Raw genomic sequence first — 13,089 nt, 5'->3', positions numbered from 1 at the left:
AGTCCGTGCCGACTATTCTGGGCTCAACAACGACGACGCAAACTTACTTTTTACCATGGCTAATATAAACAGATTTGTATAAGAGAATCTTGAAAATATGTCGCCTTTCTAGTAGGCCTACATGTGATTAGTTAAATAATGTTTAACTGTTAGCAAATTAAGCTATAGGATAATTATGCAACAATAATCCGTTTTCAAGTGTCTCGGGTTAATTTTTTTTTATTAATTCAAAATAGTTTCACTTTCCATGTGGACACGAGCTGATCCAGTCTTCGTTGTTGTGGTGATGGTTCATTTTCCTCTGATTCCGGCTCAAACATAATAAGGTTTTATCATTGCAAGAGCCATCGCTTCGCATGCATCACCCGCTAATAAACAGTTGTGCCGAATCCGCAAATGTTCTGGCTGGGGGCGTTAATAATTGATGCACAGGCACTGACGTTAGCCAATCATATCAGTGGGCGTTAACACTGAACTCTTAAAGGGGAAACACCCCCCAAACAGACTGTTTGAATCAGAGGATGAGAAACAGGGTGGGAAAAGGTCATAAATCACTACATTTTAAAAGTTTTTTGTAAAAAAAACTATAGTAATACTATAATTGCACCTAAGGGAACATAATAATAAAATAAAAAATACCATGTCATGACCCCTTTAAAGCCTGTTTTATGCTTCTGCGTCGAATCGACGGCATACCCCTCTGCGTCTCCGGGAACCTCTCTCCGACCCCTCCGCCGTAGCTCCAAAAAAATGTAAATTGTAACTTGTAACTATGCGTCGAGGCGACGCAGACCGCAAGGGATGTGATTGGTCAGATTATACATAATTTCCGGAGTGTAGCTTTTCCGGTTTCCCCTTCCCGCTATACCGCCTTTTTTTAAAGTGACCACTGCACTGTTTGTTTCAACGACGTCTTCTTTTTCTTTTGCGATTAAACATTTGCAATAAAATAATTTGTTGTTCAACGTCGATTAGCTCCAGCTGCAACAACACTCTCTCTCTTTCGCTCGCCATTGTCGGAAATGAAAAAGCGCAACCAGCGCACGGAACCAAAACAAACTAGCAAAGAGATTCGCGAACCACACACCCCCCTAGTGTTATGGCGGTGAAATGCACCGGGATGCAACGCAACACGACGCAGAACCATAAAACGGCCACAACGCCGTAGGAGCTACGCTGTCAAGGGCGATGCGTGAAATGCAATACACCGCTCACGCAACAGGGGGTAGTAGAGTCGGGTGATATTAGTAGTCGGGTCACGTGATATTCAGATCAAAATGGCAACTGAAGAGGAGTGCATATTGCTGATTTTACATCGGCGGCAACAAAGGCAGCGCAGAGGTAGGCGGTGGTATGTTCACCCTTTATACCGAAGAAGAGATCAGGATGGGGAGTTTGTGTCTCTGGTGCTTCCCATGTGTAGCCTGGACGAGGAGAGACATTTCCAGTACTTTAGGATGTACAAATTGTATGGATTTGAATGCACACACACACACTCACACATATATACACACACATCTCTCTCTCACTCTCTTTCTCTCTCCTGCCGTAGGCTATTTCAGTCTCGAGAAGGGCACACAGCATTGACTTTTAGATAGGCTACACACACAATGTTGTTTACACCGAAAAATTTGAATCTGTAGTCCTATGCTTTATGAATTCACTCAACCAGCTAAGTTGAGTCAATACTTTTGGGTAGCCGAAACTTAGCTGCCCCGCACCACTTCTGCACGCTACCTTCCACTTTTTGGGCGCCCTAGTAAATTTTTCATGGGGACTTTTCCAGTCCGTTTTCACCTTATCTACGGTCTTTCCCATCGCAGTTGCAACCTCTCTCCAGGCATTTTCCAACGCTATTTTATTAATTGCGAGTGTAATTGCGATAAACTGTCATATAAATGCGGATGTATACGTATACACTCGCATAATTTTTCCTCTTCGCCCGCCATTGTATTCAAACCTTCTTCTGTAAACATAATATACTTGAATTAATGTACAATACTTGCAATATCGCCCCCACCGACAACGCATAGTATTGCGTGCATCGGCGCGTTGTGTATCAAAAACTAGGACGACACATTTGGCTTCGCATCGACGCATAATGGCGGCCGAAGCATATTGATGCGTAGCCTTGCGGACGCATATGCTTACCGATGCGTTGACTATGTAACGACCCTTAACATTGCTGCTTTTGTTGTCAATGTCATGATGGCTCTTGCTCGTGCGGTCGTCTGCACTATAACCTTATAAATACAGACGGTAGTCCGCATGCTATATTAAATGTCCTGAAAACATTATTCAGGATTTCTCTGCCAGTGAAACTGTGTGGGGTAGGTTTGTCCAAAGCCATTTTAGATTGCAGCACTGCTGAATATCTCACAGTAGCTTGTACTATTAAAGAGATAGCCCATCACTTCTGAGCTCTTCAAACTCCCTCTAAATTTCTCGGTCATAATCAGATACAGTTCTTTATTTTAGTAACAATTAAACGTGTTATTCATTTTTAAACAACCTAAAAGTGATATGTGACGTCGGGGCTAGTTGTCACAGGGGTTATGTCTCAGCCAAAAGTCCAATTACACAAATGTGTTTTCTCTTTGAATGTTGATTTCTAGTTAAAAACCCTTCTTAATTGATTAATATATATATATATATATATATATATATATATATATATATATATATATATATATATATATATATATATATATATATATATATATATATAATGTATATATAGATATACTGTGCATGTTCTCATCGGCCAATCCGCTTACAGTAGCATTCTTTAGGTATTATAGAGTGTAAACCTTTACAGACAGACCTACTGTGAGCTATGAGGTGATTAATCAATGGTATATGCTTTTGTCGAAGCCATCAGCCCACATTGTTTCAACTTATTTTTTAATAATTGTTTAACGGCGTAATTCCTAGTGAAAAACTACATTACCCATGATGATTCTGTAAAGATCAACTCCCCACCAATCCAAAATCCTGAACCACCCCTTTAAGTTTAGTTAAAACATTTTTTTATATTTTTGTTTTGTTTTAGCACTGCACATTAGGCAACATTTCTAATTTTTAATCAAGGCACCGAAACATTTTTTGATCGTTTTAGTTTTAGTTGGCAATAAACTATAAAACTAAAGATTCGAGACGTAACTTAGAATTGACTGGGTCAGGGACTCGTTCAGGTGGAGAAATACAAAAGACAAACTGGTAAGAATTGCCAAACCGCTACTGGATAAAGTCCGGTGTTGTTGCTCCTCAGCCTCCAGAAGTGATGAACATGCTGGCCGCCAGTCCTGGAAGAAACAGCTGGAGCTCGCGATGGTTTGGAACCGGGTCGACATTGCAGAGAGTGAGATCTTCACCGAGGAGAACCAGTGGAAGGTGGGTAAAAATAATGCACAAAGCTATGAGAATTACAGAGACATTACAGTCATTAATCAACTGGGAATTTTTGCACATGCCACATTGAAATAATGTTAATACAAATTTTCTAAAATACATTAAGTATGTTCACTGCTCAGGTTGTGCCCCTATTATGCTATTTTAAAGGTTTCTCATTTAGTTTTGGAGTCTTCTAGGTTTACAAGCATCCAAGATCAAAAAACACTTTAATTAGTGGGTGCTTGCCAAAGGCAAGGCATCACTATTGTTATTCGTCATACTTATTATTATTGTTATTCTGGACAAAGTTTGGCGCGCTCCTCCTCCCGCAGCTTTTGTCACAGACCCATGAATGAAGCGTCAAATCGTGAGGCCTGTTGAGGAGATGTGTCCTAAGAGTTTTATAAGCGATCGGGGGTACGGTGTTCGCCCCAGTGGCGAATGAGTGGCCGAAAAATCCCATAGACTTAACATTGCGAAAAACTTTGACGACTCATAGCTTTGAGCGAGGATTTCACAGAAATGTGTGATTTGCCACATTTGAAGAGGCTGGCAGGCTCTGTAAGAACATGCCTCACAATGGGGTAAAAGTTACACCCCTGGGGGGCAAGAGCTGCCCAAAAGTTTCCCCATTGACTTACTATGGGGAAGGAACGTCCCATGAAACACGCATGCTTTTCCTACTATGGTAAATTGAACAGGGATTTTGTATTGAACATAGCTCTGGATCACAGTGTCATAGAGACAAGGAGGCGGGCTCATTTTACTCAGACAACCAATCAGTTTCTCAGGATCATTGTGAAGATATCAAGCCACGCCCTAGCAACCATTTATAGCACCTTAGCAAGTTCAATAGACTTCCATTGAAAGAGATCAAAGGGATATCTCCGGATAGCAGTGTCATAGAAACATCATGAGGGTGGTCTCGTTTAACTCGGGGCAGCAAACAGCCAATCATGAAGGAATTAGAGAGTACTCACCAGGAGGGAAATGCCAGGATGACACCCCCTTATGACTCCCCTTCGCCTGCAGAGGCAGGATGCTATTCTTCAGGAGATGGACCTGGGCTATATGGCGGAGAACTAACAGCACAGCCAGAAGAATCAGCTAGCCCCCAGCGGTTTCCAGAGAGAGAGTTTAGGGAACAGCTACGAGATTACTCTACTACCCTACCTTCAGCGCTGCACCCCATACATCCACAAGAGGAGAGCCAAGTTGAGTTAATGACATTCGTCATGAAAGACACCTCCTGCAGCAGACACAGCGGCACATGGCATCAGACTTAGGTGAGCTTAGAGCGTTGCGAGCAGACATGAGACAGTTAGTAGATGCTGTTCGCAACATGCAGAGTCCAACCTCTATTCATACCAGAAAGCCAGAGTTAACGGTGATGTCGCCACGGCCACTCGTTGAAAGTGAACCTAAAGTGGAGGAAGAGGATGATTGGCCTGCACCACCACCATGGCCAGACCCAGTAATGGACAAACTTCTGCCTAGTGACCCATCTATGGCACATTCGCTTATTAGGAGAATAGATGAGGTTCCATGAACTAAGGAAGAAGCAATGCCAGCCCCAGCTCCTGACATGTTTGTGGGCCAGCCACAAGTTTATCACTCAGCGGCACGTGGGGCCCTTCCTACTGCAAAGCCATGGGATGACACTGGCCGTCATCCACCGCCCTGGTTCAAGCACGTTCAGTTTCTGCCGCGGCCACATGAATTACTTCCAGCTGAGCCCAAGTACCCTAGAGCTTATGGTGGTCAACGAAGTGAGCTTGGCTGCGCCCCAACAGCGACATCCAGGCATGGCATGGACACAGCCTCTGCCCTTTAGCTCACCTCAGGGTCATAACTACAATGTCCCAGGGCCAAGTTACCGTGGGCCACGCCCAACAATCTCAAGTTGGGACCCAAGTGAGTTTGCACAGCTCAAGATCTCATTGGAGAACCTATTACCACATGATGCATCTGAGCTGTTTAAATACCAAGTGTTGGTCGATCACCTGCAACTAGAAGACGCCAGGTTAATAGCAGATGCTTACCTTAACTCCCCAACACCCTTCTCAGACACAATGGTTGCCCTAAATGACAAGTTTGGCCAACCACATCAGATAGCGCTGAGGCGTATTGCTGCTGTGATGGACTCACCAGACATAAGGCGGGGAGACTTTGCTGCATTTGAGAAGTTTGCACTCCAGATACAGTCACTTGTGGGAATGCTGAAGACACTAGGCCACGAGGGTGAAGTGGAACTACAGTGTGGCTCACATGTTGCTCGTCTGCTGAGCAAGCTGCCACCTGAGCAGAGAGCCGAGTTTCGCCGCTGTATGTACCATCAGGGCACACAAACCCACACCCTAACTAATCTTTCAGATTGGTTGAGATAGGAGTCTTGGTGTCAGGACTCTGAAGGACAGTTAGCTGTGAGAGGAGCTCGGGAGAAGCCGGTGTCCAGACATGAGGGTAGGAAGGGTAAGCAACCTACCACTGTCCTCCATGGTGTGAAGGACACCGCTAAGAAACGTGAGGCTCCAGTGCCAAGCAACTCCTTCAAATGGAACAAGAGCAAGCCATACTGTCCATTCTGCAATAACGAGGAACACTACCTTAGCCAGTGTACAGAGGTATCCAGGCTAACAAAGGATCAGCTGACCGAATGGATAAAAAGTAACAAGAGGTGTTGGCGATGTGCACGACCAAACCAGACTGCCCAGTGCAACTTAAAAAAGACATGCAGCCTCTGCCAAGGGAAACACCTCCAGGTGCTGCATGAGGTGAATATGAGGTCACCCAAGGAGGCAGCGTCAACACCGGCAGCAGAAAGCCATGGCACAAGGGACACAACAGAAGGAGAGGTCGCCGCAGTTGCATCAAGCCAGTCGACTTCAGACATGGGCCAATACGGCTCGTGGAAGGAGCTGCTGGAAGGGACAGTGCAGGAGCTGCATGGGGCGGCCAACTCTAATGATAAGCCCACAGCTGAAGACTACCGACAGGCTGAACAGTTAATACTTCAGAGGGCTCAGAGGGATAGTTTTCAGCAGGAGTACAGCCTCCTGAAAGCTGGTAAACCAGTCCCCAGCAGCAGTCGACTTCACACTCTGTCTCCAGAGCTGGATGAAAAGGGAGAGCTCATTCGTGTTTGAGGACGACTCCGTCGAGCAGGGGGCCTAGAATTGACCACTCTTCATCCAGTTATCTTAGACCCAGGTCATCGAGTGACTACGCTCCTGATCCAAGACTCCGATATCCGCCTCCGCCACCCAGGCCCAGAGCGGGTGTTCGCAGAGCTTCGGCGCTCTTTCTGGATCCTGCGAGGGCGTGAGGCTGTCCACCGCTACCAGTATAGCTGCGCTGACTGTCGGCGATGGAGGGCAAAACCTGCAGTGCCGAAGATGGCACACCTGCCATCAGCCCATCTGCACCTTTTCAAGCCCGCCTTCTATTCTACAGGGATGGACTGCTTTGGGCCATTTGAGATCAAAGTGGGCCGGCTCCGGGAGAAGAGATGGGGGATCATCTTCAAGTGCCTCACAACTAGGGCGGTGCACTTGGACCTCCTTACCTCTGTTGATACGGATGCTTTTCTGATGTCCCTTCGTCGGTTTATTGCCCGCAGAGGAAACCCTGTAGAGTTGTTCTCCGATCAGGGGACAAATTTCAAGGGAGGTGAGCGAGAACTCCTTGAGACCTTCGTTGGAATGTCTAACTAACTACAACATCTCCTTGCACCATAGAAGATCTCCTTCCGCTTTAACCCCCCAGCAGCTCCCGACTTCGGAGGGGTGTGGGAGAGGGAGATACGCTCAGTTAAGAGCGCACTCTATGCCACAGTCGGTGCTCAGCCAGTTCCAGAAGAAGTGCTTCACACTGTACTTACTGAGGTGGAAGGGATCCTTAACAGTAAGCCCTTGGGTTATGTGTCTTCAGATGGCAGTGACCCAGATCCAGTGACTCCCAGTGTTCTTCTTATGGGGCGGCCTGATGGTTCGCTTCCTCAGGTAGTCTACCCCGAATGTGAGTTCATCTGTCGCCGCTGCTGGAAACACTGCCAAATCTTTGCTGATCACTTTTGGGCCTGTTTTATCCGACTCTATGTGCCGAGTCTGCAAGCTCGCCAGAAGTGGCAGGCTACACCAGCTGATATTGCAGGGGACTGTGTAGTGATGATCGCTGATCCACATCTTCCGAGGGCCCTCTGGCCCATTGGAAAGTAGTCAAGACTCATCCCAGCCCTGACGGCACATCAAGTCCGCTGATGTAAAGTTGAAGGAGAGAATCTACACCCGGCCAGTTGCCAGGATGGTTGTCCTCCCTCCACTTCCTTCTGGAGAAGATGGAGACGGTTCCACTCCTGCCACTACACCCCAGCCATAGAACTTTGTTGCCTTTAATGATGAGCAATGTATTACATACATCCGGGGGCGGCTGTAGAAAAGGCCCCAAAGTTATGTTAGTGTTGCTATTATTTAGTACAGTTGACCATATTGTGCTTTATGTTTCACGTTTACTCCCGTTTATTCAGTGCTTGTGACAGGGTAGCAAAAGCGCGCGCTGGTTTGTATATTGTATCTGACGTCACACAGTTAGTATGCACTATGATAGAGATCGTCGGTCGGATTATAATTGTGAGCGACACTTTTCTTCAGAGTGTGCGTAAATGATGAAAGTAAGTATATCTGCTGCATTACTCGTGATATTGTATTTCTTTGTCAGCTGTTATTTCTGCTATTTGATATGGATGAGAATTAGGAGTTTAAGGGTCGCTATACGACTGTTGTGTTAATTATTTACACGTTCGTGCGTTACTTTCTAGCTTCGGTCCACCTGATTCAGTACGTCGGGTCAAAATATGTCACAGCATCGTGTTTAGACATGTTTATAATTTACTACTTGTTGTTATGAATGTTCAGTACTTTGTGGTTGAGCAAAATATGAAGTGGTGTTAAATATTATTATCTGGACCGCTATTGAGGCTTTGAAGTATATCATAGACGACAGAAAGTTATATCTACGTTATTGGTAACTAAATGCATGGTAGAATCCCATATAAGTGTTTGAATCCTTTCTCTCTGCTTACATTCTTAGAGTTTAAGAGATATATAGTCATATTCTGACTATTGTTTATTTTATGTTTGTAATGTATATTAGTGCTTAAAGGCATACTTTCCAGCTTTCCGTTTTTTGTCAAACAGCGACCCCTAGTGTCGCTGTGGAATACTTGCACTGTCGTAAGAAACGTTGGGCATGGAACAGGCACAGATAGACTCCGAAGATACTGACCAGGTGTTTCACGATTTCCTACAAATATTAGGCTACTGCATACTGCATAGTCTACTGAACTACTGATGATGGTAATAGGATAATAATACGTTTGTCAAGTGTTAGACTACTTTATAATAACAAAGTAGCCTACCGCGTTTGACGTTTTACATGATTGCAGCTAAATCACAAGTAATTAGCCTATAGTCTAGGCCTACTGTATAATTTACTGTATAATTTATTGTAATGTAAACATTACAAAATGCCAGATGACATCAATAAAGTTAAATGTACGTTGCATTATTTCATAACATTGGCCGTTATGCTGTCATTAGACATGATTATTGCAATTTATCATAATAGTTTGCAAATTGTGCTCGTTTACACTATTTACAACCTCTAGGCTTATTTATGTCCTGATAATTTATATGAGATATTGACAACTGTTCTCACGATTATCGCAGGAATCAACGTCAACAGCGTCTTCTGATATAATGGTTGAATGAACAGCATTGTAAAAAAAAAAGACCTACTACAAGCAAGCGCAACAACATACTACATAGTCGCAAACAAGTTTACAAATAAGAGATTTATTTACTGGTCCACCAACAAGATTGGCAGATCAGCATCGCTGTTGCATCCAGTGCTGCTTTTTAGCTCACGCCAACGAGTGAAAGCCTGACCGAGTGACTCTTCTCCGGTTACTCACGCGGTCAGATTCTCTTTTCCTTATCCTAGTCTCTTCCGACCGCGTTTTCTTAGATTCGCCCCCCCCCCCCCCCCAAGCTTTACTACCAGGATGATTCGCCCTACTATGAGTTTGTTTACCACCGAAATGACTTTGAAGCTGTTATATTAAGGTACCATTTCTACATAGTGTGCCTTTAAGGAGGAACGAGGGTATGCATCTGTTTCCTTTATTCATTTGTATTTGGTTTCTCTCTTTATAGAAACCACACTCAAAATTACACTCACCCTCAAACTCACTCACACAAGAAAGATGAAAGAATAAACAGAATAATAAGAACTATCTCTCAGCTCTTCATTTCATACTCTGGAATATTTGGCCTTAAGTGGTGTTCTGGCCAACACACCTGAGTGAACCTGGTGATAAACCCAGAATTAGCTCCTAGACTGAGCATCTACACATTATATTCACTTCAGCCATGTTGGATATAAACAAACTGCTCCGGTGTGTCGTATAGACGTCGTCATCGTCTTGCTGCTCCCTCCCCGTTCTGTGATTGGTCCCCTCACTGAGGCGAAAATCTGGTCCATGGAATCCAGGCTGCCTAGCTGCGTGAATAAAATCGCGCTGCGCGCAAGGCAGCATGGGGAAACCCAGGTTAAATAATGCTAGCATCTTGTTAAAAACATATTAGCATCATGTTAGCAACATGCTAATCGTGTTAACATCTTGCTGAAAACATGCTAACAACATGTTAATCATGCTAGCATAATGCAAACAACATGTTAATAATGCTAGCATGATGTTAGCTACATGCTAATCATGTTAACATGGTAATCATGCTAGCTAAATGCTAATCATGCTAGCATCTTGTTAAAAACATGTTAGCATCATCCTAGCAACATGCTAATCATTGCTAGCATATTGTTAAAAACGTGATAGCAACATGCTAATCATATTAGCATCATGTTGGTCTACTCTGCTCTGATTGGTCAGACGGCCCAGTCTGTTGTGATTGGTCTACTCTGCTCGGTCAGATGGCCCAGTCTGTTGTGATTGGTCTACTCTGCTCTGATTGGTCAGATGGCCCAGTCTGTTGTGATTGGTCTACTCTGCTCTGATTGGTCAGATGGCCCAGTCTGTTGTGATTGGTCTACTCTGCTCTGATTGGTCAGATGGCCAAGTTTGTTGTGATTGGTCTACTCTGCTCTGATTGGTCAGATGGCTCAGTCTGTTGTGATTGGTCTACTCTGCTCTGATTGGTCAGATGGCCCAGTCTGTTGTGATTGGTCTACTCTGCTCTGATTGGTCAGATGGCCAAGTTTGTTGTGATTGGTCTACTCTGCTCTGATTGGTCAGATGGCTCAGTCTGTTGTGATTGGTCTACTCTGCTCTGATTGGTCAGATGGCCCAGTCTGTTGTGATTGGTCTACTCTGCTCTGATTGGTCAGACGGCCCAGTCTGTTGTGTGGTCTCCTCTGCTCTGATTGGTCAGATGGCTCAGTCTGTTGTGAGTGGTCTACTCTGCTCTGATTGGTCAGATGGCCCAGTCTGTTGTGATTGCTCTACTCTGCTCTGATTGGTCAGATTGGTTGGCCGCTTACAGCATGTGTTGGAAACAAACAGTCATTACCATATCAGTTAGCCTGGCAAGCCAGACCTACATAAAGATGTTAGGTCTGGCAACTCACCATTGGGATGGCTCAATCCGAGGGGCGGGAGATTTGCTGGACTACCATTAATAAATTTTGCTGCCGCTAGGGTGCGTCTAGATTTCTAGGCTAACAGTAATGATGACGTCGGTTTTACCGTATCAATTCCAGCGTGAGTCCTCATCCTTTTGAAATGCATGCAATGAAAACAGCATCTTCTCGATATGTCAACAACACAAACCAAAGTCAAAGTAGACGTTGTTTGTGGGCAGCCAATGAAGACCATAGGCTGGCATTATGCAAATTTGTTACAAGCATAAGTAGGTTCAGCAGGAAGTGAGACCGTAATTACTGATGACGACTCATTTCAGGCAGTTCAGAACCGATTCTTTCTTTAGGAGACAAAAACTAAATTTACCTGCAATTTGATCTTTGAAACTTTGCTGGCCTTTTACATTCAAAGAGCTATATTACACTACATATCCAAAAAAGCATAATAGGGGCACTTTAACGTCTTTTCACTTGTTTGGTCAGGGCTTCACAAACTTTTGCATGCAACTCATTATTTAAAGAAAAACTGTTCAAATAGTGCCTGTGGGAGTCTCACTCTCATTGAATGTTTATTATGTTGGGTTTGTCATGATTTGTTGATATCTTTCCCGTCTCAGTCCCGTGATCTGTATTCGGCCATGTTTTCTGCGCTGGTCGGCGACAAACCTGAGTTTGTGCGGCTGTTGCTGGGGAATGGAGTGTGTGTGCGTGAGTTTCTGAAAGAAGAGGAGATGCTCTGTGAGCTCTACGCAGAACAACCCGCCTGCTTCTTCCGGCGCAAGCTTGAAAAACGGGCCAAGGGTGACAAAATTACCTTGACTCACGTGTCTGAAGAAGTGCGCCACCTGCTGGGAAGTTTTACTCAACCGTTATACGTCTCTTCACGCGACAAGAAAACCAAAGATGATGTCCGTTTAACGGTAAGTTTATGACAGAAAACACCTCAGCAACAAAGACAGGGGGAAAGTACAGTACAGTGTTATTTTAGCATTTCTTATATACTATTATAGTATGTATCAACATTTTAATGTAATTTTTTTCAGTTTTAATTAAAATGTTAATTTACTTTTTTGATCCACTTCAAATGTTGACTAATGTATATTTAGCTTTAATTAATATTTATTCAGTTTTAGTTTGTGTAATTTGAGTACTTCAACTTATTTTTAATTGATAATGATAAGAAGAAACTGGGTTGTTAATTGGCATGGAAATATGGTCACAATGCAAACAATCTCGAAGATCCTAAAGTAGGCTTCTTTTCTTTATACAAAATATAATTTAATAATACTTATTTCCGAGGTGAAAAATTACCAAACTATAAAGCTTTAATCCTAGTTTGACTGTAATGAAAAGAGTCTGGCTGTTTTATTCATTGCAGGGCGGATCTACTGGGGTGGCACGGGGTGGCAGCTGCCACCCCTAGTAAAGGTCTTGCCACCCCAACTGCCACCCCATTGATGTCAGCCAGTCCGGCTACTAACTCAGTTAAATTCACGCATGAATTTTCCTGCATTGAACTTGTTTTAGCGCCGGCCAAAGTGAAATTTTGTCCCGCCAAAGTCTTATTTGATCGGTGAGTAATGTAGATGAACTGCCGCGCTTGTGACAGGGCGCATGTTTAACTGCAAGAACAAGCAGAGAGAGAGAGAGAGAGACGGTCGCGCGCGCGCACTCTCTCTCTCTTCGGAGCCAGGCGAAAGTGTAAACAATTCACCATCTCCAAACTAAGCGCTGTCTTGCTTTCTCTCCCTCGCACATATTAATCAAAATAAATCGACACGGTGGTAAAAGGTCGGAAGACCAAAGTTTCATGTGGAGCATTCGGAGATTTTTTTTTTTTTTTTCTGAATTACCGATGGGTGTGAATTGTGCTAAATAAGTTGCCTTATCTTCTCTGAAAAGCGTTCTGGACATTCAGCTGACATAAAATAACACTTTAATTAAACGGGAGAAAAATATCCAGTGATGAAATGTTTTCTGTGTTGACAGAAATATTGGATGTCAATGTCCTTCTGCTGGGATAATCACACAACGCGCATGACA

At 44.0% G+C, this 13,089-nt stretch overlaps 1 protein-coding gene across 1 annotated transcript in view; it reads left to right on the top strand.

Annotated features, from left to right (window-relative positions):
• Positions 1–13,089, top strand: part of LOC307001236 (transient receptor potential cation channel subfamily M member 2-like) — a 132,195-nt gene that overhangs the window by 52,095 nt on the left and 67,011 nt on the right. The window contains exons 10-11 of the mRNA XM_079617459.1: positions 3,272–3,393; positions 11,664–11,966. Of these exons, the coding sequence (XP_079473585.1) occupies positions 3,272–3,393; positions 11,664–11,966 (425 nt within the window). The remainder of the gene's footprint in view (positions 1–3,271; positions 3,394–11,663; positions 11,967–13,089) is intronic.

Source organism: Phoxinus phoxinus (genome assembly GCF_949152265.1).
Source record: "Phoxinus phoxinus genome assembly, chromosome: 7".
Lineage (NCBI taxonomy): Eukaryota > Metazoa > Chordata > Actinopteri > Cypriniformes > Leuciscidae > Phoxinus > Phoxinus phoxinus.
The sequence above is the reverse complement of the archived record's forward strand: the minus strand, read 5'-3'. Positions and strand labels throughout refer to the sequence as shown.